Here is a 24520-nt window from a genome sequence, read left to right on the forward strand (position 1 = left end):
CATTTGATTCTGGTCCCTAATTTGTTTTACTAAGTTATCCTCATTTTGCATAATACCAATTTTCTGGTCTTTTTTCCATCTGGCCTGTAATTGTGCATACTGAAACCAGGTTTGAATTACCCTTTCCTCTTTTAATACATTCAAAGATTTTAACTGTAGTACATATCTTTCTATGGTGAGAAGCTCTCTGTATGTGGTTACATCCTGTTTTTGTTCTATATTCTCTATCGTGTGTCTGGGTACTGCCAACATGGGTATCTTATCATTTAATTTATATTGGTATTTTTTTCAGACACGCAATAGAGCATTCCTTAAAATATGACTTTTAAAAGTCTTATCCAACTTCTTATCGTATATTAAATAAGCATGCCAACCATATACCAAATCATACCCCTCAATGTTCAGTATTCTATCCTCTGTTGAGTTAATCCAATCACTAATTGTTGATAATACTACTGCTTCATAGTATAATTTTAAGTTGGGCATTTTCAAACCTCCTCTCTCACGTACATCTTGCATTATTTTAAGCTTTATTCTCGGTTTCTTCCCTGCCCAAACAAATTTAATAATACTCTTCTGCCATTCTTCCAAATTTGCATCTTTTTAAAGTATTGGTATCATTTGAAAAAGAAATGGAAACTTAGGCAAAACATTCATTTTTACTACTGCTATCCTTCCCAGGAAAGACAGTTGTAATTTTTCCTATTTGTTCATCTCTATCTGTATTCTATGCCATAATGGTTCATAATTATATTTATATAATTTTCCATTTGAGGTTGTGATATAAACTCCTAAATATTTTACCTTTTTTACTATCTTGCATCCTCTTATTCTTTCTAGTTCTTCTCTTTGATTTGTATTCATATTTTTAACTATCATCTTTGTTTTCCCTAGATTTATTTTAAACCCAGATACTTGACCATATTGATTAATTATGTTCATTAAACCTATAGCTGATTTCCCCAGTTGGGTGAAAGTTATAACCAATTCATCTGCAAATACTTGTACTCTGTATTTGTAATGCCTAATCTTAATTCCCTGTAAATCATCTGACCCACGTATTTTATTCAACAATAACTCCAGGGTTAAGATAAACATTAATGGAGATAGGGGACACCCCTGTCTTGTTCTTTTTTCGATTTTAAAGGATTCTGTTAGACCACCATTAACTATAATTTGTGCTGTTTGTTTCTGGTATATTGCCTTGATAGATTGTGTAAAGTACTCTCCAAACTGCATCTTTTGTATTATTTTCATTAAAAATTGCCAATTCGCTCGATCAAATGCTTTCTCCACATCCAAGAATATAAGCACTGCGGGGACTTGCTTATTCTTTCCCAAATACTCCAATATATTAACAATTTGTCTTACATTACTTTTCATTTGTCTCCCTTGTATGAAACCAGATTGATCGTTGTGAATCATTTGTTGCATAACTAACATCAACCTATTTGCTAATATTTTAGCAAAAAAATTATAATATGTATTAAGTAATGATATGGACCTATAATTTTTTGGCTGGCTGAGATCTTGATCTTCTTTTGGAATCAGGGATATAAAGGCTGTAAGGCTCTGATGACATCCCTCTGGGATGCTCCAGCCCCGAGATTGCATTACACTGCCAGGACAGCCTAAATCAGCTGTCTGGCAGTTTGAAAACTCTTTCCATGGGAGAATAGGAAGAGGAGAGCTGCCGAATGAGGATAGAGCTCCCTTAAACCCCCAGGAGTAATTTCTGGGGCTTGGAAGGTGTAAGCTCCCCTGTAGCTCAACACACTCCGCTCTCGGGATGCGTCTGCTATAGCAGATCAAAGAGTCACGACCATCCCTGCAATCAATGTTTTGATCTACATTTGAATAAGAAGCAGGCAGAGCACATACTGGGGCATTTTACAACTGCAAGTACTTTAAAATTTAATTCCATTTCACGAAAGCTCCTTCTGTTAAAATTAACGAGATAGAAGCAAAAATGGTGCCCAAATATTAAAGGGTGTGGTCAAACTGAAACTTAACAAGCAATTACATCTTGTTTTCTAACACTGTTAAAAAAACTAAGAGTTTATGATCATTCAAAACAGCATTGACTTACTCTTAATAATTGGATTAGGTGGATTTTTTTGGACTTAACAATTCGGCTGAAGATAAGTTTGATTGAATAGCTGAAATGGCTTCAAAGCAACTCAAAATAACTGCTCCAAAGAGCACTGGCAGTTCTCCAGCCCAGACAAGCAAATTGCAGTCATTATTACCTCCTCCCGCTGCGGAGGTTTTAACTCTTGAAGCTCTTCATGGTGCCTTAAAGGAACAGGCTTCTGTGTTAGAAGCAAAAATAGAGGAGAAGATCACATCTGACTTTAAAGAAGTCTCTGATGAAATGTCTGAAATCAAGGATTTAATTCAAACTTGTAATCAACAAATAAGAGAAGACATAGTGGATGCCTTTAAGGGTCTGGCTAGCTATATAACCTCATTGGAAGATAGTGTGGAAGAAATTAACCAGTCCAATGTGCACTTAGAGAGTAAAGTTGAAGATGTTCAAAGTAAGATTGAAAAGTCGGAAGCAGAAATTACAATGATGCAATATAGAGCGATGAAATTTGCTTTGAGAATAAGAGGCCTGAAAGAGAATAACCAAGAAAATTTGAAAGAGATTCTTGCAGAAGCTTTTGACCAATTAATTGGTCAACTCAGGGCTGAGTATGATTGGCAAATAGATAAAATTTACCGCGTTAATTCATGGATTGCCAGACAGAAACAATTACCAAGAGATATTGTAATCTACTTTGCTACCAGGAATACAAGGAACCTGATACTACAAGCATCCTATAAAACCAAGTTGCAAATTGCAGGTCAGGAGGTGTTAGTTTTGAAGGAAATTCCACCTAAAATGTTGAGATCTAGGAAAGATTATGCGTTTTTAGTGGATGAACTAAAAAACTGCCAGATGCAATACAGATGGGAAGTTCCAGCCGGATTAGTGGTGAATTACTTGGGAGAAAGATATTGTCTCAACTCAATTTTGAAGGCCAGAGATTTTTACAGCAACGTATTAAAGGCTGATTACCCTCCATTTCCAAGATTTAGAGAAAGGGAAGAAGCAGGAGAGGCCAGACAGCAAGATATTCAAGGACCAATGGGTGCTGCTCAAGCCTTGAATCTTCTTGTGGAGACAGAAGGAATTATGGAGCAAAGACAAACTCAAGTGGCTACTAAACACAAGGAACAAGAATTAAAGATGCAACAAGTCCAGATAACAATTCAAGAAACTACAAACATTAATACAGAAGCTGTGGGGGAGCCAGGCCGAAGATGAAATTACAGGATTTCCAGGTGGCTCTTAAAAAGCTTCAGGGAGCTGAAGATGACAATTAAATTTTTAACCTGGAATGTAATGGCTTAAACTCACCACAAAAAAGGGAAAAAATATTCCATTATTTGAAACAATTTAAAAATGATGTAATTTGCCTGCAAGAAACATATATTAGAACAAATGACCAGAAATATTTGATGAATGCAAGATTGGGACAACACTTTGTAGCATCTGCTTCGGAGAAGAAAAACAGTATAGTTATATACTTAAGAAAGGACTTAAAGGCTGAATTAATTGAAGCAGACGCTCAAGGAAGATATATCTCAATTGAATTATTATTAGAAGGAAAAAAGACACTCTTAATGGGAGTATACGCCCCCCAATCAACAACAAGAACATTTTTTATAAATTGCTCCATACCAAGTTAATACAATGGGATTATAGATTGTGTATATTATTGGGTGATTGGAATGGAGTATTGGATACCAGGAAAGACAAGAAGGGATCACTGCAAAACATTCAAACACGTGCAAGATTACCTAAGTCTTTCTTTGATATGATGGATGATATCGAACTAAGAGACATCTGGCAGGAAAGAAATGCTAAAGAACAGGACTTTACATTTTTTTCTGATAGGCATCAATCCTTTTCTAGGATTGATTTTATATTAATCACAAATGATTTCTTTCTAGGGTGAAGAAGACAAAGATATGCCTGAGAGCTTTAACAGATCATAACCCAGTTTGAATGGAACTGGAATATGGGAAGGGACCTAGAAGGTCTTGGAGGTTAAATAAAAATTTATTTAGATATGAGAAAAATGTCAATGAATGTAAAAAACTGTTGAAAAAACATTTTGCTTTTAATATGAATAAGGGAACATCTATGGAAATGGTTTGGGATGTAAGTAAAGCATATATGAGAGGAGTTTTAATAAACTTAAATAACCTATATAGACATAGACAGGGGGGAAAACGAAGGGAATTAGAAGAGGAGATAAAGAAGAAAGAGCAGGGGCTAATATCTAACCCAGGTGATAAGAAGACAAAAGAGGCAATTACTTTACTATGAGTGCAATTTAACATGTTGATGTAAGATCAAGTGGCTACTAATTTATTATATGCTAAACATAATACTTTTTGCAATGCAAATAAACCAGGTAGATGGTTAGCATATATTACGAGGAAAAAACAAAAATCTCGTACTATAGAAAAAGTAGAATAAAAAGGTAAAGAAGCTTATCAACAGGATATGATTAAAAAGGCCTTTTTAGAATTTTATACAAGATTGTACACTGGTGATAAAATACAAGGTTTAGATATAGATAGATACTTGGAGAAAGAGAAAATTTCCATAGTTACAGATTAGGAAAGGGAGAGATTGAACCAACTAATCACTTCGGAGGAAATCCTCCTGGCAATTAAACAGTTAAAAGTTGGGAAGGCCCCTGGCACAGATGGACTGATAGCGGTTTATTATAAAAATTTACAATTAGAAATGGTAGAACCTCTTAGGGAACTATTTAATAGAATTAAATAGAATGGCTATTAGTTTTTTCTTTTTTCTTCTGTTTTGGAAACATGGATCAATATTCAGATGAGGAAACATTAAAATTCCAAAATATCTTGGCTGGAATTCAAAATCTATTGGAAGGATATGGGACAATTGAGAAGAAGTTGAAAAGACTAGTCTTCCTCACAGCAAGAGATGATAGGGTTGGAGTCCCAAAAATTAAAGGCGAGAATGAAGATATAGAAGATAAATATAAGACAATAGATGAATTTATTAATGGAGCAAATGTGGGTGAAAGTGGAAAGAACGGAATATGGAAAAGGGAATTCGATGAATTGGAGCTCTACTCCAAATTCCAGGATACAGAAGAAACAACAATGGTAATGATGATGGACCTAAGAAGAGAAATTTTTTCAGAAGCAAGATTGACAACCAAAGACAAGCTAATTTTAGTAGCAGCTGGTGGGCAACGAGATTACCTGAGAGATCCTTCAAGCAACAAAGTGAGAAGAGAGAAGCGAGAGAAGTCTATAAAAACCTTATAAAGGAGATAAAAAGAAGACTGACACCACAACTGGCAAGAGAGATAAGACTGTTTTGTTACTGGAAAGATACAGGTTGACAATGAAAGTCGATAATAAAAAATTAGTTGATTTTGGTGATTAATAAGTAGGAATTTAGTAACTCTTAGATTATTTGATTGTTATTAAATGTTTATTTGTTAACAAATAATTAACTATAATAACAATAATGAAATGATAATGGATACATCTTAATGATATATACATGTACTGGCAAACTAGTAAAATAAATTTGGATATAAATTGTAAATTGTTACTTGGGAAAAAGACCTATAAATTTTATTAACAAATTTTTATTTAGATCTTGTTATAAAGGTGTAAGGTTTTGTTTTTATTGAGGGGGGGTGTCTGACGAGAGGAGATGCGACATAATTAGTAAATGATTTTAGCCAATTATAATAACAAGGAAATATCAATGGATATTGTTTAACAATATATACATGTTATGGTATTGGCAAAAGTAACTTGGATATAAATCCTAAACAGTGAGTTGGGGGGGGAAAGGGGGGGAAGGTTTAGAAACTTTATTAATTGACTTTTACTTAAAACATGTCATAAAGATGTAATGTTATTGGAGGTTTTTTTAAAATAGCTAATGAATGCCATTATGTGGTTGTGTCTTTAAGTATGAATGATTTGAGGTAAAAGCATGTTCAAATAACTGCAGTCAAATGAGAATTGTGGTACATTGATAGTAAGATATACAAAGATTTTTGATTTAAAGTGTATAATCTAATATGAACTATAATGACTGTGGAAGAAATGCACGAAAGTTATCTGTAACCAATTGACACGCTTTCTACAAGATGTAATGAAGGATGATTCTTTTTTGTTTTTGTTTAATTAAAATAAAAAAAACTTTTTTAAAAAAGGACAAGACTTAGCAATCCACTTTCTTGCAAATGTAAGACATGGAACATTGGAACCAGATTGAATGGATCTAATCAGCTTCATCTATGAATTCTCAGACTTGTGAAGCATTAACAAATTAAATAGAGAACCAGTTTCTGCAATGGAGTGAGGTCATCAAATTTGTTGACAATATCAACTAATCCATACAGGGTAAAAATAAAAAGGAAGTACAAAGAGCTGTAAACTGTAGTTAGACATTCAAATGGTCAATTTTGAGGAAGTGGGTAAAATGCAGAGGGAAAAGTGAATCTGAAGGCAAGTTAGAAGGACTTTTCCACAGAGCACAGAATTCATTTCCTCAAGAAATGAATTGGAAATGAAATGAAACTCCTCTTATTGGTATCATTATTATGATTATTATTACTTTGTTGCTTTGCATGTACATTTGGCCAAATAAAGCTGTTCTGTTCTGCTACATTCCACGCCACGCCACACAAATCCATCTCTATTCAGTTCCAATTCTATAATTTCCTTAAAAGTCGGACTAAAGGTCCTCTCTGGTGCTGTACCCAGGACGTTCCCAGATTGAGATGATGTGTGTAGAAGTGAAAGCAACTTGGTATCCAGTGCCAGGGACTCTGAATGTGTTCCATTACTCCTCTTTAAAAGACATGCTACAGTCTAGCCAGGCCCTTGTGTGATCTATCAAAATGTGCAATGTTGTCAAGAATACAACGATCTTTATTTCTTACTGGATCATGACATCACAAAACAACTAGGATTTGTGGACTAGAAGTGCTTTAACATCTTAGGAATGGAGAAGCAATTCTGGAGGATCATCTAAAGAGACCTCCAAAAAGCTGCAGGTTGGACCATGCAGGGCTTCTCTGAGATTTGAGAGTCTTTGTCATAGTTTGGTACACAATTCATGGTCTTTGGTCAGCTTGGCGTCTAAGACAGGAATTTGTTTCTTCTTAAAATTAAGTTTATCAAATTCTTCTTGGATTTCTAGGATAGATTTTTTCTTTGTCTCAGGCAGGAAGAAGTAAACAATAAATCCTGAAGTATAAAGGATGCCCATGAAGATGAGAAAGGAGAACTGACGGACGTTTTCCTGGTGATGGGAAAAAATGGCTTTAGGATTACAACAGCGGAACAGAGGCTGATTCTTGTGCAAATTCCCAATAAATATTCCTGTCTGGTTTCCAAATATCAAGCCCTGGGATTCAGCTGGTATTGCCAACTTTGCATCATTCAGCAAGTCAGCTTCAACCAACTTACAAGATGTAATTGGGGCAGTTGATTGTCCCAATTTTCCTGCAGATTGGAGGGAGGAATAAATCCATGTGTATCAGAATCACTTACCAACATCAATGGAAACACCATTCCGATCACAAAGACTCCAGCCCAGCTCAGGGTCCCACTAATCGCAAAGGCAGGGGCTCTGGATGACTGATCAAACATTTCCATCCGGAGAGAGACTGTGGCACCAGCTATGGAGAAAGTAAAGGAAAGTTTGTTACCATCAGCACAACTCTACCAGTAATCTCATAGAGATTTTTCATCTAGAGGACTTCCTGAGCCAGACACAGTGTATCCAAAATTTAGCTGTGGCTAGGAAGGGGAACTAATCACTTTATTAACCACAGTTTGGGAAACGAGAAGTTGGAAGGATTTTGGAATGGTGGCTAAAGAGCAACCGCTTCAGCTCCTGAAAGCCAGGGTCTAGATCATGACACTGGAAACAGACTATATATATATTGTCACCTGTGGCCAGAGGTACTCTTTTGTACACCACAATCCTTTTGGCAAATGCTCAGTAGTACATGCTACCTTCTTTTAAGTATTTGCAGATCCTATAATTTCTCAGGTTCCCATCTTTAGCAGCAGTTGGACAAGGTACAGGTAGTTTCATCTTGCGACTGGAAGCTATGACATATTCCCAAAGCTACTTATGAGCAGGTTTCAAAGTTGTGGCAGTTGCACCATCCCCACAGTTATTTGCCCATCTGATTGATTGCTGCAGCACTCATCCCATCTTACTTTATTTTGCCCTCTCCTTTGAAAGGTTTAAACCAAAAGTTACTTTCGATATCCCTATAAATCTGTGTTGAAGAAATTACCTGGGCCCAAACCAAAGACAAATACAAAACAGAAGATCAAAGAAAGGCAACAATAAGGCATCCAGGAGAACCAGGGCTGAAATAAACAAAACTGCATTTTAGTTCATTAACTTATTATGATTAAACATGGATATCAACCAACTCCCTATGATTCATGAGCCAGAGGTTTAATTTTTATCAAAAACCTAAAAACACCCTGGTTCTTGGCCCCCATTCTTAGCTTCTCCATCTACAGGGCCCTTGTCTGGTCAGCAGAATAAACTATTCTCTTCTGACTTTGCTCAGCCCTCAGCCCTGTTTTTGTCTTGGGAATCATATTATCAGCTGTGTTGCTTCCTTCTTTTCTAACCATAAAGGGATGTATGGGAGGGAGGGAGGGAGAGACCTATTAGATCAGGGGAGTGTAACCTAGTGCAGTGGCCTCCTTGAATAGATCACTCAACAGCTGTCATCCCTTGTTTTAATGAGCAGCTCATGAGGCATTTCCTCACCTGCAGAGAGAGGGATAAGGTGAAACCAGCCAGCATGGTGCCCATCAAAGCGTAGCCTGCCCAGAGTAGCATCTTTCTTCCAAATCGTTCAATGATGAAGCTCTGAGGGATTTGGGGAGAGGAATGAGCACTTGGAAGATGACCTTGCTAACACCCATGGCACTGAGTTCAGTTGCCTCTTGAAAAAGCACCTTTGAGACAACCATGATCTGGATGACTGAGAATCTCCATAGATACTGAGAGCTTGTGTATTCAATCACACTTAGCCAATAAAGAATTCTATTCTGTTTGTTCCGTTCCACTTGTTCTGTTCTGTTCCATTCTATTCCATTCCATTCTCTGCCCTGCCCTGCCCTAATTTCAGTGATATGTCCCAACAGGATGCTCTGGGAACAAGACTATGGAAGTCTGTCCATAGCCAGCACGGAGGACAGTGCTGCTGGTTGAGAAATCCCTGAGGCTTGCAAGCCACCATACGACATATTTTACCTGGCTTCCAAGGGCTAGCAGGAAGTAAGGTTATCACACACCTTATTTATTTAATAATTAAATGTTTATTCCACTTTTATCATTTTTGTATCCAACTCAAGCGGACGAACATACCTAATGCTCTTTCATTCCTCTATTTTCCCCACCACTGTGAGATAGGTTGGGCTGAGAGTGACTGGCCCAAAGTCATCCAGCTGGCTTTGTTGCCTAAGACTGGACTGGAACTCACAGTCTCCTGGTTTCTGGGCAGTCCCTTAACCACAAAACCCACCAGCAGGATTGTGCTATCAATGCCTGGTCCTTGCAGAGGGTTCAGGTTGTGGCCACAAAGCCACTCAGGCAGCCTCTAGCCATGGTCCTGTCCTGGCTTCTCTCCCTTTTGGAGGAAGGGCTGCCTTCTCTGGGGCCACAACCGTCCCAGCCGCTTCCTGCTGCATCTTACCCCCTCTCACTCACACAAAGGATGGTGGAAAGAAATTCGCAGAGGCTCACTCCCAGGGCCAAGTAGGGGATCTGCTCAAGGTGGAACCCAGTGGCCTGGATCACTTCAAAGGTGTAGGAGTAAATCTGAGGAGAAGGAGGAAGAGGAGGAGAAACCAGGGAAGCCATCTGAGGACTCCTGTACAGGAGAAAGATGCTACGACTGCACAGGAGCAGTCCTGGAAGGGGAGGCTTTCAACGGAAGGGAGCGAGCTCAAAACAGGGCATTCATCAAACCAAGCCTAGGAAGGAAGAGAAAGAAGAGCCAGTTCTGGTTTGTAAAACCCCTCTCCTCCAGTAAAGGAGGCACTTCAACTCTCAAGGGGAAAATAGGTCAAAGGGAATTGTAGGGTTTTCCTGTTTCCGTATCTCCAAGTGGAAAGCCCCTCCTCCCACCCAGAAGCAATGGACCAGAGGCCTCACTCAACTGCCTGGATGCCACTCAGCTGTGTGGTCACTGCCAGGACAAGCAGCATATAGAGTTGCCAGCGCAGGGAAGGCTCCTTGACCAGTTCCAGGAGGCTCTTGCTCTGGGTGCTGTTCAGGGCTGCTTGCTCTTTCTGCAAGTCATCCAGCTCTGCCCAATGAGGCTTTTCCCCCCAAAAGGTCTTCATTGCTGGGAATGAGAAAGAGTGCATGGCAGGACACAGGCATCCCTGCCACAGGACACAACTTCGGGTCCAGTAGATACATCTCCTCTGGCTCCCTGCCTGGCAGCAGAACCAGCTGGCCCATTTCTTGGTGACACCAGCTCTACTTTGTGCAGACCAGAATTGGCACAGCTATTACTTCTGTGGATATAAAAGGTGGGGAACTCATGGAGTTGGCAGGGGGATCCTGCTAACAGAGGAACTAAAGGAAAAGTAGAAAAAGGAGAGTGGGCAGGACTCTCTGTCTCTAACAGAATAACAGTGGGAAGGGATCTTGGAGCTCTTCTAGTCCAACCACATGCACAAGCAGGAGACCCCATACCAATCTGGACAAATGGCTCTCTTAAAAACTCCAGTAATGAAGCATCCATCACTTCTGGAGGCAATCCATCTCAGAGAGAGATGCGTAGTTGGAAAGGATCTCAGAATCACTTTGGTGCAGGGCTTGTTTAGGCAGTTTGGACAGTCATCTTACTAAGCCTTTGTTTGAGGCCTTGAGAGAGGGGAGGATCCCCTTCCTGTGGCAGTCTGTTCCACTGGTTAGCACAAAGTCAGGAAGTTGTACCTGATACCTGCTCTGTATCTTCTTGCATGTGGTTTAAATTGGTTCTGGCCTCCCCATCTGTGGCACGGGGGAAGAGTCTGCTCCATAGGAAAAATCCCCTGGCATTTATTAGTGATTTATCCAATTTATATTGCTGCCTATCGCAACTATATGATTCAGGGCAGTTCACAAACCATGAAAAGCAACATGAAAGAATCCAAACAAAACAGCAATTTAAGAACAATAAAACCTAAAACTATATAAAAACCATATATGTGTCCTCACTTAACAATGGTAATCGGGACTGACAGTTCCAAACTCAGCCCCATCTTGGTAAATCTTTGACTTGACTCAATTTCTCACTGCTTTTCTAGCTGCCTTTTCAGAGGCTTTTTAATGTTACCGTTTCTCGTGGAAAGGAGGAAGTGTCATCTGTTACCTTTCACACATCCTTCTTCGTCTCCTCTGTGCAAGAGCAAGTGAGGTGGTGACTCAGGGAAGAATGGTAATACGAGCAAGGGGACCATGGCCGTAGCCCCACTGAAGGCCAGCAGCATTGGCCAGAGGGCCCCACTTCCCAAAAGCTCCCTGGGAAAGCAGACAGAAAACCTAGGTTGTTTCCAAGGCTTATGGATAAGACGCATCTCTGATTGTCATCTTGCACTCTCATGACCGCAATAATTAATGTTGAAAAAGTAACATGAAACCAGAGCATTGTGGAAAGTGTGACTGTACCTTAATCCCATAACTTGACCAAGGACTTTTCCCAAACACCAAAACATGGAAGCAGTTGAAGTGGTAAATCCGCGGAGTTTTTTGGGGGAAACCTCTCCGAGGTACTGGGGATGAAGAAGGATACAAACACCTTGAATTGAAGGCAGAAAACAAGTTATTGGGGCCACAAGAAGCAAAAGTCTGCTGCACCATCAAAGTGAAGCAAGAACAGTTTGGCAACAAAAAGGAGAAGCACAAAACAGGGAGCAGTGGAAGCAAAAGAGTGCCTTGCACAAAAGGCAGCAGTCTACATCCAGTGCAACAATGCAATGCCCTTGGTGCCCTCTGGGGCTCTCACTGGCAGCTCTTCCTCTGCCCTTCCAAATTCCTTATGACTTAACCATTGCATGTTCACATCCTATCCTCCCTCTCAGTCCTAATATGTCCTGGCACATGCTTGGGTCTTGGCCAGCAGTTGGGAGAGCTAGGTGCATACCTGTGCTGATGCCACACAGAAAACGTCCCACCAGAATGAGTTCGACAGATCTGGCCATCTTGCTGAAGCCCAGGAGGAATGCACTGGCCACCATCAGCATGTTGCTGCCCAAAAAGCAGTTCTTCCTGTTCATGAAAAAGAGGCGGAGATGCTCCAATACTTGGAAGAGGATGGGGATTTCTGGCCTGTTCATGGGAGGCCCAGAAGCAACCATCTCTTCCTTCAGAAAAAGAAGGGCCTGCCATTCTTTGGCAATCATTGAAATTCAGGTCCTACATTTGAGAAGAAGAGGACCTGACCTTCTATGTCTCTGGCTTTGAGATATGGGAACAGGGCTAGCATATCTTCTCAGTTTCTTCATAGCTAAATACATCCAGTTTTTTTAACTGTCTTCATAGGAAGACAGGAAAACAATACTGTCAGGAAGGTACATGTAGGTAACTTGCCTGATTTAACATTACTGGCTTTAAAAAATGGCCTTACACAATTTCCAAAACATATCAAGCTCTTGCTAATACAAAAACTCTGATAAACTTTCAGTGATTTTCATCCCTATTGCTCCTATGGCACCAACCTATGATCCCTCTCTGATTTGGATTGAGCTCCCATGGGACTTTCAACTGCATATCCCCTCTTTTTCTATATGCATCTTCCTCCTCCTCCTCCTCCTCCTTCAAAGGGACTTACAATAAACTATAACAATTAAACAACCAAGCAACCAATTAGAATTATTAGCCAGCCAAAAAGGCCTGGTTAAAAAGTCCAACTGCTACCAAAAGACTCTCAAGGACTGGACTAATGGCACATGGTTCTTTAATGCTTTGAAGACAGCCTTGATTAAAGCAAGTATTCAATGGGGACCTACTTTCCATATTTGGCAGCCAGGCATCCACTGCTCATGGAGCCCAGGAGACCTCCCAAGCCAAAGATGGATACCACTGAAGACCACAATAAGGTGAGCGTTGAAGGATGGACCGAATGTCCAAACCTCTCCAACCACGTCTCATTGATGAATTCTTTGATGTGCTGGAAAAGAGGGATGTGGTTAGGCAGAGAGAGTTTTCTCACCACTGATGGTAGAAACCAAGTTCACAAGAAGGGAAAGGTAGGAGATGCCTAAGGAAGACATAGCAACACAGCCAGGCAGGTGATGCCTGTAATGATACCAAGGTGGCCATCAGTCAGCTGGGCCACCAGGCTCAGTAAATGAGAGCCTACAAGATTTTGGAAGCAGAAAAATTTCAATGGAAGGATGATGCAGGTACTCGTCGACTTACAACTACAATTGAGCTCAAAATTTCTGTTGCTAAGCAAGGCAGTTAAGTAAGTTTTGCCCATTTTATCACTTTTTTTTGCCACAGTTGTTAAGCGTATCACTGCAGTAATTAAATGAATCACGTAGTCATTAAGAAAATCTGGCTTCCCCATTGATTTTGCTTGTCAGAAGCCAGTTGGGAAGGTTACAAATGATGGTCTTGTGACCCAGTGTCAGTGCAGTGGTCAGAGATACTTGCCAGTTACTGTGAATGCATGAATTTTGATCCTGTGACCATAGGCATGCAGCAGCAATCATAAATGTGAAAACGGGTCATAAGTTGTTTTTTTTAGTGCTGCTGTAACATCAAACTGTCACTAAACAAATCGATGTAAGACAAGGACTTCCTGTGATCTGGCTGTAGAAGGTCTCTAAAAAGCCTTTGCTGGTGCCTTTCCGTGCACATTACATGGCAAGGAAGACAAAGGCTTCTCAAAATATTGGGAAGAGTTGTTCCAAGTGCCGGAAGGGACGTGGCGTTGCCCACAGGAGAGAACCACAATTTTCTTTGGGGCCTGGGGAATATTTAAAGATGGAAAGGGGGACCCCCAAAGGGGCATTTCCAAAGAACCTCTTAAAGATCTGGGGAGAAACAGGGTGGGGAGCTTGGGGTGTTCTTGAGGCTGGAACCTGGAGATGGCTGCCTCCCAGAGGCCTGCCAGTCCCAGCTGTTTGGAGCAGAAGAAACCAAAACCAAAACTACTCTACCAGCATGTAGGAACTGATATGATGCTTTGCAGCATGCCAGGTTCCCAATTCTTTTAATTCCATTTTTAATATAAAAAGTGTAAATAGGAAGGTAGGACTGGGTCCTGGAGGGCCACAAAGATGTCCTTTGGTACAATGGCCCTGCAGACCACCCTCTGGGGGATTCCAGCAGTCGCCAATGTCTGAAGTCCTCAGTCAGAATGGGGTCTTGTGATTGTGTGGAATACATCCCTTGCATCCCAATAAAGGAGACTATTTGTAGCTCAGGGTTGAAATGAGGGGCTCTTGATGCTCTGAGCTTAATTGTTTTCTTGCAGATATTTCATTTTGATGTTACCTAATTTGGGTAATGAAATGTCTGCACGAAAACAATCTGGCTCAGAGAGCACCAAGGACCCTGCAGAGGTATCCCTGTACACAGCCCCGGTTTCTGCTGCTCCATCCTGCAGAGCAGTCAGAGATATCCCCACAGGCTTCTCCTCTTCTGCCAAAGATGTTGAAGCACAAGGGGCATCTTCCTTTTGTGCCTCAGGGTGATGAGTTCAAGGCAGGTTCTGCAGAGCTGTGATCAGTAGATCTTCCATGCACATCCTGCCTGGGAGGTGGACTGTGGAGGACTAAGGTTGGAATTTGGAAAGTTTGTTAAACAAATTGCTGACACAGAAAGTTGCAGCTGCAGTGAGGGTAACAAATGATGGGACACAATTGTCTAGAATGTTAGAAAAACCGCTAGAAGAATGCTTGGTAACCTGTGGCTTATTGTAGTAGTAAAAGTGTTGTGGCCCAGGAGGAGCCGTTGGAGCTGCCACCAGACTCCGACAGCGAGGAGTTGGCTCTGGAAGATGTGGGGGACCCTGGACAGGGTTCCGACTCTGAGCAGGGCGCAGAGAGGCTAGTTGGCCACCAGGAGGCGCCCGAGGCCTGGAGCAGCGGTGAGAGCCAAAGGGAGCATGCTCCTGAAGTCAAGCCTTGGAGCAGTGGGGAGGAGACAAGGGAGTGTGATCTTGACGTCATGCATTGGAGCAGTGGGGAGGAGACAAGGGAGTTGGTCCTGGATGCCCGGCAACGGAGGGCTAATAGGCATAAAGCACAGTTATGCAGTTACAGGAGATAATTGAACTCAGCTGGTGGTAGTTAGGTTCCTCTCAAGACTATAAAAGGAATGGCTTTCCACAAGCGCGTCGCAGGAATCAACGTATTTACTAGAACTGGAGAAGTTATCGTGGCTATCTTGGCAGGCTGGATTGCTGTCAAGGTCAGTCTGTGCTGGATTGCTGCCAAGGTCTGGTCTTTGCTGGATTGCTGCCAAGGTCTAGTCTGTATGTTAATAAATCCTTGAAGTATCTTTGTCTCTGCGTGCTTTGGTGTATAAAGAGGGGGGTCAGAACAAAAAGATACACTTCTTTTGATAAGAAAGCTTATTAACATAAACATGCAGTGTGTGAAGGAGGGTAAAGTAGAAGAATCCAATCAAGAGACGTGTCAAGGAACCAATGTGTGATTCATAGGATGTTAACTTCCTTAATTGTAACTATAAAATTTGTGCTTGTGATTGTTCGAGATCTTAGCTCCTTTTGCTACTGAGACCCTTTTGCTGGTGGACTCTAATAAAAGAAACTGAAAATGCCATTCCTCATATCTGGTGGTCTTTGTTGGCTTTGGCACCAGGCTAGGACCCATTTTGGGTACAACAATTGCTTACCAGAGATGCATAGGTGATCATAGATCCTTGGAAGCCAACCTGCAGTGATCCTCCGATTCCCAGAATAACCACCATTAAGAGAAGTCTCTGATATTGAATCTGGGAGGAAGAGAAATAACATTTAAAAAAAAACCAAAAAACACCAAAAATCTGTATTCCTCTCCTTTTTATAGCATGCCAAAAAGTGGTGGGGAAGACCTTCTCTTTCACCAGGCGGGGTGTAGGTGGGGTGGGGTCAAATGCTGCGTTACTGGGGCTCTGGCCATGGGTTATATGATACGTGGTTATTTTTCATCGATTGGATCTGTTTTTACTTTATTTGTTTACCAGATTGATGGGCAGCATAGAAATTCAATAAATATATAAATACATAGAAATAAACTATCACACAAAGACATAAAAAGCAAACACTGATAATGGTAATAATATAATAACACCCCTCCCCCCATCTATGCATCTGGAAGAATCTCCCCAAAGGAAGGGCCGGCTTCTAAGTGGGAGTTAAAGGTAAGGGGTATGCTGAACACAGAGGACTTCTGCTGGCCAGGCCAGAGGTTGGGGTTGGGGTGGGGGGCAGCAGACAGAACTGGGGCAAGGTGTTTGCACCTTCATCCCACAATGCTGGCTGCCCTTGGACACCCCTCATCTTAGACTGTCCACATTCAGCCCCCGCCCCTTGCCTGAATCTTGCCATGCATTTATGTAGTTTTAAACCTTTTGGTTCAAAATAGTCTTTCCCCTCACTTCCCTTTGTGTTAATTTCCTTTGACTGGTCCCTATAAAAAAATCACCTTGAGCAGCAATGGCGAACCTTTTTGGGCGCCTGTGCCAAAAGCGGGGGAAGCGCAAGGGGGTCATATGTGGGCGTGCCATACCCATTATGCTATGCGTGTGACCCCCCTTGCGCATGCATGTGTGCACACCCTGCACATGTACGCCCCCCCTTTTGGCCCGTGATAGATGCGTTTTTTGCCCTCCCCAGGCTTCAGAGGCTTTCAAGGAGCCTGGGGTGGCGAAAACAGCCTCCCCTGGCCTCCCGAGGCTCTTTGCTGTCTCCCGGACTGCGCTAGGGGCGACTAAACAGCCTGTTCTTGGAAATGGAGGCTGTGACCAATGGGCTTGGCTCTGGGCTCTTGCTCCACTTGCCCGGGAGACAGAACACAGGGAGGAATATAATGGCCATTTTGGAGGGAATACAGCACCTTCCACTTACATCCATGGCAGCAGTGCCTGCCGCGCCTTGCCGCCTTCAGAGGCAACAGAGGAAAGCACTCCTTTTGGTGGGATGGCTGAACTGGTTGCGCCGGGCCCCAAGCCTTGCAATCACCCCACTGAGCGCACAGACTTTGTCTCTATTGCGGCTTGCAAAGGCCCGCGCTTTGGCCAGCCGACGTCCCGGGAGACCCATTTCCTGGCTCTATGTTCCCGACCTGGGTTATGGGGCAACCCCTGGCCATTATCCTCTGCCCCCTACAATGCTGTTGCCACCACTGGCTCTGCCAGGAGTGTTGCCTACTTCCATGCTGCCGCTGCCTCAGATCCAAGTAGTCATTCTGCCTATTCCATCAGATGCACCAGAAGCATCTGCAATCAGTGACTGCCCCGCCCACCTCCCCCATGGCTGCTTCTTCTTCTGACTGCTCCAGAAGCGGCACTGTGACAGCTACTGGGGGCGAGGTGGCGGTGGTGGCAAAGATGGGCAAGGGCTTCCCTCCCTCCCCACCCGAGTGGGCTACTTGCACGGCTCCAGCCTGCGGCTCTGATGAGGATCTGCAGTCCGGAGCGCTGCTGCTTCCAGCCGGGATATATTCTGCCAGGCCCTCACTGGCGTCTTTATGCAGGTAGCTTGCCTCCCTGCCAGCAGCTTCTCCGGTGTCCCGGCTGGAAGCAGCAGTACAACAGTCGCCGTTACCTGGGGCAAAGGGCTGGCATTGGCGAGAAAGGGCGACCACCTCCCCTTTGTCCCTCCCCCAACAGAGGCTGTTGCGCTTTGCCCTGCCACTCCTTAGCCCTTGGTACCAGGACCCCACCTGGAAACAAAAAGATCATTTTCCTGGCGTGCACATTCGCACTGGGCGGCTCCACCTCTGCTTTCTGGCATGCCAATGTGCGTTAAGATCAGCTGGCTGCTGCGCCCGAATCCAGAAGACAACTGATGATGGCTCTGCATACCAGGAGAAATGACTCTGCGTGCAACTTCTGGCACGCATGCCATAGATTCGCCATCACAGACCTAGAGCCTAGAAGAGTCATAACCCCATTTGAAAACAAGTTTCATTCTTCCACACCCATGCACTGAGAACAATGCTGGAAGATCCTCCTCAGCCAGAGGTGGAATTCAGCAGGTTCTGACCAGTTCTGACCAGTTCTGGAGAACCGATAGTGGAAATTTTGAGTAGTGGGAGAACCGATAAATACTACCTCTGACTGGCCCTGCCATCATCTATTCTCTGCCTCCCAAGTCCCAGCTGATCAGGAGGGAATGGGGATTTTACAGTATCATTCCTCTGCCACACTTACCAAGCCACAGAACATAGTAAAAAATATTGAATCCCACCACTGTCCTTGGCCAATGATTCTGGCAGCACTCACTGCTCCCTTTCTGCTGATATGCAAACCTGTGAGGCCTCCCAAGGGATGGGGGAGAAGGAAACTCCCCTCAGGATTGCCAGGAGTGATTATTGATCTGGAATCTCCAAAAAGAGCTTTCGCAGCTGGGGAGGGGGCAATGACTGAAGGAAAGGCTTCTTGAGCTTGATAACCATCGTTCTGACTTCCCAGAAGAAGACTTGGTCCTCTGAGAAGGGAGTGGAAGCTTTGAAAAGATGAAGAGCCTAGTTTACAACCTGCAGTGGCTCAAGGCACCCATTTTGTGATATAAACCCAGCCAGAGTAAATTGGGGGAAATGGAACTTTTGAAGAACAAAGTCAGAATTTGACCTTGGGAGGCCCTTTGAATATCATATAGCTCAGGGCTCCCCAAACTCTTCACTCATCAATAGCTTCATAAAGGTTCAGATTGCTCATCATCCCCAACCAAGTATTAATTTTAAAAAATAATTTAATAAATACTACTTTAACTAATAACAACTAAAATGATTAAAACCCTGGAAACAAAAACACATGAAGAATGGTTGCAGGAATTGAATAGGGCTAGTCTAGAGAAAAGAAGGAGTAGGGGGTGACATGATAACATATTCCAATATTTGAGGGGCTGCCACAGAGGAGGAGGTCAACCTACTTTTCAAAGCACCAGAAGGCGAGACAAGAACTGATGGATTCAAGGAGAGAAGAAACCTGGAATTAAGGGTAAACTTCCTAACACTGAGGACAATTAACTTGAACAGCTGAACAGCTTGCCTTCAGAAGTTGTGGGTGCTTCATCACTGGAGGTTTTTAAGAAAAGACTGGGCAGCCATTTTTATGGACTAGTAAAGAGTCTCCTCCTTGAGCAGGGGGTTACACCTCCAAGGTCTCTTCCATCTCTAGTCTAATTTTTAAATTTTACTACTACTACTACTACTACTACTACTACTACTACTACTACTACTACTACTACTACTACTAAAAAAACAGTGACCCCTGTCAAGAGTCCTATCAACCCATGGGGCCACTTTGAAGAACTCTGATTTAGCCCAACTTCATGCCTGGGCAGAATCCAGGCATGCTGAGTTTTGCATGGATGCAAGATCAGGGAAGATGCCCATGCAGAATGTGCTCCAGGAGGGTCTGAGTGACCTGGAAGTAACTGCTGCTGTGTCTTTAGCAGCCCCTTGGGATGGGATGCCAGGAAGCCTTGTCTGGCTTGTACTCACCACATCCCAGAAGATCACTGCCATCTCGATTGCAGCTCTTCTGGATCTTGTCTCTAATAGAAGGCAGCCCTGGACTTTGTGCTCTTTATTTCATTTCTTGGTGAAATCCCAAATTGCCTGGTTAATGATTCACTATAATGATTTCAAGAACAAAGGATGAAATGGTACATCTTGTCCGCTGGGTTTAGGCTGTCCATAGACTCTGTGACAAAGCATGATGGGAAGAAGAGGCTTCAGAGAGATCTCTTCGGCAGTCATGGTCTGTAGTGGCTGTTTGGATCTCCCCAGCATCACCTTGCTGGAATTTTCAACTTCAAAGGGTGCCATCTCAGTTCCATTGGAACAGACGGAGTGCCACGGAGTGTCAAGAGTCGGACAGAGTTTGACAACTAATACCGCATTATCCTTTTTAACTTTCCAATTTCCACCTCTTTCTGAACATACCAGAGGGAGTTGAGAGGCTGAAGATCTGAGTCCAACTCCCCTGTTTCTCAACATCTTGTCACTCTACAGCATAGGGGCTGTAGATCAGTGGTGGGTATCAATTTTTTTTACTACCGGTTATTTTGTGGGTGTGGCTTGGCAATCATGTGGCCGGGTGCCAGTGGCTTGGTGGTCATTTGACTGGGTGGGCGTGGCCAATTTAGCCATCCATTTTGCCAATTTAGCAGTCCATTAAACAATACATAGCAGCCCCCTTTTCTATTCTTTTTTAATATTTTTTTAATTTTTAATTTAAAACAAATACAACATCCTTCTTTACATGCTATAGAAAGGGTATCAGTTGGTTACAAAAAGACTTTCATGTATCTCTTCCACAGTCAACAAATATAATTCATATTAACTTAAGTATTTTAACTCAAATATTTATACATGTCACCATCATCATCTCTCCATTTTCATTTGACTATAATTGTTTAAACGTCCTTCATCACAAAATATACCAAAATTTAATACATAGCCACATACTGGCCTTTCAATTATTATTTCTAAAATCCTCCACTAACACTAAATCCTTATGTCCTATTCTAGCTAATTTTATTATTATTATTATTATTCAGTTGTATCACAGCGGCCAGTTGTTTTGCCAGATTTGGCATTGGTTACTAGTTGGGCCCCACCCAGGGGCCTAGGACGTCGTAACGTATTTTCGTAATATGCGTGCAGATCCAAGCAGTGCGGCTTTTTGCATTTGACTGATGGTGATTTTGTCAATTTTTGTCAATTTGTTAAGTGAATCATGGTGGCTGTTAAGTCAGGAACATGGCTGTTTAGTGACCAAAGTTACAATGGCATTGAAAAAAGTGACTGATGACCATTTTTCACACTTAGCAACCATTTTCACACTTAGTGACTGTTGCACCATCCTCATGGTCACGCGATCAAAATGTTGATGTTTGGCAACAGATTCATATTTATAATGGTTTCAGTGTCCTGGGGTCATGTAATTGCTTTTTGTGACCTTTTGACAAAGTCAAATGGGGAAACCAGATTCACTTATGTTACTAACTTATCAGCTGCAGTTATTCACTTAAGAACTGTGGCAAGAAAGGTGGTATAATGGGCTTAATGACCAAAGTTACAATGGCATTGAAAAAAGTGACTGATGACCATTTTCACACTTAGCGATCGTTGCAGCATTCTCTTGGTCACGTGATCAAAATTTTGATGTTTGCCAACAGTTACAATGTATATTTGTAAATTGTAGTTATGTTGAAATAAAAAAAATATTACAATACTATTTTTGCGTTGTATGAAAAGTTTTGTTGCTCCGTATAAATTTTTTAATCAAGCCCCCCCCCACCTCCCCCTCCCCTCGGTCAAAGGTGTCCCTCTTTACCAATCTGAAAATCTGGTCACCTTAGCCTTCAGTAGATTTTTGTTCTTTACTTTGATTAATAGATGTTCTTGACTTTCTTTTAAATAATCAGCCAGTGCATGTTTTTCTTCTTCAACTGTTTGCTTCACTTGTAATAATCCTCTGCCACCTGATTTTCGGGGCAGATATAGTCTATCAGTATCACCACGTGGATGTAAACTGTAGTGCATTGTCATTAGTTTCCTGGTTTTTCGGTCCAAAAGGTCCAAATCAGCTTGTGTCCAGTTAACTATACCAGCTGTGTATGTTATAACTGGTATTGCCTAGGTATTTATGGCCTTGATTGTATTTCCACCATTCAATTTAGATTTCAAAATTTTCCTAACTCTGTTCGTGTACTCTCTCCTGACAATAGTTTTTACTTCTCCATGCTTGATGTTATCCAACTGCAGAATGCCTAAGTATTTGTAGGCTTCATTTTCTTTGCATTTAATTAATTGGCCATTGGGCATTTCAATTCCCTCACATGCAGTGATTTTGCCCCTTTTTATGGATACAGTGCCGCATTTTTCCATGCCAAACTGCATTGAAATATCGGTGCTGAATACTCGGACTGTGTTTGTCAATGATTGGATTTCTATTTCTGACTTTCCATAGAGTTTCAAATCATCCATATATAGTAAATGCGGAATTTTTTCAGCTTCTTTGGCTGTTTGGTAGCCTAATTTAATTTTTTTTAAGATTACTGATAGTGGGATCATTGTGATGATGAAGAGAAGAGGTGAAAGTGAATCACCCTGGAAAATTCCTCACTTGATATTAACCATTCCATAGATCTCATTCCCTACCGCCAACTCAGTTCTCCATTGTTTCATTGCCTTTTCAGTAAAGGATGTAATATTTTTGCTAATGCCAGTAGCTTCTAAGCATTTTATGATCCAACTATGTGGCAGTGAGTCAAATGCCTTTTTGTAATCAATCCAGACCATATTCAAGTTCGTTTTTCTATTCTATTATTCTGTTCTATTATTATTATTATTATTATTATTATTATTATTATTATTATTATTATTATTATTATTATTGTACAATTGTATCACAGCGGCCCGTTGTTTCGCCGGATTTGGCATTGGTTACTAGTCGGGCCCCACCCAGGGGCCTAGGACGTCGTAACGTATTTTCGTAATATGCGTGCAGATCCAAGCAGTGCGGCTTTTTGCATTTGACTGATGGTGATTTTGTCAATTTTTAACTGTTTTAAATGTAATTCCAGTGCTTTTGGAATAGCACCCAGTGTGCCAATTACCACTGGAATTACCACTGCTGGTTTGTGCCATAGTCGTTGAATTTCGATTTTTAAGTCCTGGTATCTTGCGATTTTTTCATGTTCCTTCTCGGCGACCCTGCTATCACCTGGTATTGCGATGTCTATGATTGTGACCTTATTTTTCTCAACCAGTGTGATGTCTGGTGTATTATGCGCCAGTATTTTGTCGGTTTGTATACGGAAATCCCACAAGATCTTGACCATCTGATTTTCGGTGACTTTTTCAGGCTGATGTTCCCACCAGTTTGTTGCTGTTTTAATATTATAATTTTTGCACAAATTCCAATGGATCATTTGTGCTACTGAATTGTGCCGCAATTTATAATCAGTCTGCGCGATTTTTTTACAGCAGCTGAGTATGTGATCAACAGTTTCGTCAGCTTCTTTGCAAAGTCTGCATTTGGCATCATCAGAGGATTTTTCGATTTTGGCCTTAATGGCATTTGTGCGGATAGCTTGTTCTTGCGCAGCCAGGATTAGTGACTCTGTTTCTTTCTTTAATGTACCTGTTTTTAACCATAACCAAGTTTGTTCCCTGTCCACTTTATCTTTTATTTTTTCCAGAAATTGACCATGCAGTGCTTTGTTCTGCCAACTCTCCATTCTTGATTTTATCACATCTTTTCTGTATTCTTGTTTTGTCTGTTGGGCCTTCAGTAGATTTTTGTTCTTTACTTCGATTAATAGATGTTCTTGACTTTCTTTTAAATAATCAGCCAGTGCATGTTTTTCTTCTTCAACTGTTTGCTTCACTTGTAATAATCCTCTGCCACCTGATTTTCGGGGCAGATATAGTCTATCAGTATCACCACGTGGATGTAAACTGTAGTGCATTGTCATTAGTTTCCTGATTTTTCGGTCCAAAAGGTCCAAATCAGTTTGTGTCCAGTTAACTATGCCAGCTGTGTATCTTATAACTGGTATTGCCCAGGTATTTATGGCCTTGATTGTATTTCCACCATTCAATTTAGATTTCAAAATTTTCCTAACTCTGTTGGTGTACTCTCGTCTGACAATAGTTTTTACTTCTCCATGCTTGATGTTATCCAACTGCAGAATGCCTAAGTATTTGTAGGCTTCATTTTCTTTGCATTTAATTAGTTGGCCATTGGGCATTTCAATTCCCTCAGATGCAGTGATTTTGCCCCTTTTTATGGATACAGTGCCGCATTTTTCCATGCCAAACTGCATTGAAATATCGGTGCTGAATACTCGGACTGTGTTTGTCAATGATTGGATTTCTATTTCTGACTTTCCATAGAGTTTCAAATCATCCATATATAGTAAATGCGAAATTTTTTCAGCTTTTTTGGCTGTTTGGTAGCCTAATTTCATTTTTTTTAAGATTACTGATAGTGGGATCATTGCGATGATGAAGAGAAGAGGTGAAAGTGAATCACCCTGGAAAATTCCTCGCTTGATATTAACCATTCCGTAGCTCTCATTCCCTACTGCCAACTCAGTTCTCCATTGTTTCATTGCCTTTTCAGTAAAGGATGTAATATTTTTGCTAATGCCAGTTGTTTCTAAGCATTTTATGATCCAACTATGTGGCAGTGAGTCAAATGCCTTTTTGTAATCAATCCAGACCA

The 24520-nt window shown here is 41.6% G+C and overlaps 2 protein-coding genes across 3 annotated transcripts; one reads left to right on the forward strand and one right to left on the reverse strand.

Moving 5' to 3' along the window:
* The first annotated feature begins 2164 nt into the window (after positions 1-2164).
* On the forward strand, positions 2165-3313 carry LOC148048910 (uncharacterized). Its single transcript, XM_087703492.1, has one exon. It carries the CDS (start codon positions 2165-2167, stop codon positions 3311-3313), a length of 1149 nt encoding a protein of 382 aa, XP_087559618.1.
* Positions 3314-6973: 3660 nt separating this feature from the next.
* On the reverse strand, positions 6974-19856 carry LOC106537829 (solute carrier family 2, facilitated glucose transporter member 11). Of its 2 annotated transcripts, XM_014052090.2 has the most exons (12): positions 19783-19856; positions 15968-16066; positions 13108-13268; positions 12243-12367; positions 11768-11897; positions 11472-11620; positions 10267-10454; positions 9815-9925; positions 8870-8971; positions 8379-8454; positions 7621-7748; positions 6974-7369 (listed from the first exon to the last, which is right to left on the reverse strand). In XM_014052090.2, exons 1-12 carry the CDS (start codon positions 19804-19806, stop codon positions 7163-7165), a joined length of 1500 nt encoding a protein of 499 aa, XP_013907565.2. In that variant the 5' UTR covers positions 19807-19856; the 3' UTR covers positions 6974-7162. The 2 variants fall into 2 exon arrangements, with proteins under 2 accessions (XP_013907565.2, XP_087562080.1); XM_087705954.1 differs by lacking the exons at positions 13108-13268; positions 19783-19856.
* Between the last annotated feature and the right edge of the window lie 4664 nt (positions 19857-24520).

The sequence above is a fragment of the Thamnophis sirtalis genome, unplaced genomic scaffold (assembly GCF_051295495.1).
Source record: "Thamnophis sirtalis isolate CommonGarterSnake01/CBP01778 unplaced genomic scaffold, rThaSir2_p1.2 scaffold_2, whole genome shotgun sequence".
NCBI classification, from domain to species: domain Eukaryota; kingdom Metazoa; phylum Chordata; class Lepidosauria; order Squamata; family Natricidae; genus Thamnophis; species Thamnophis sirtalis.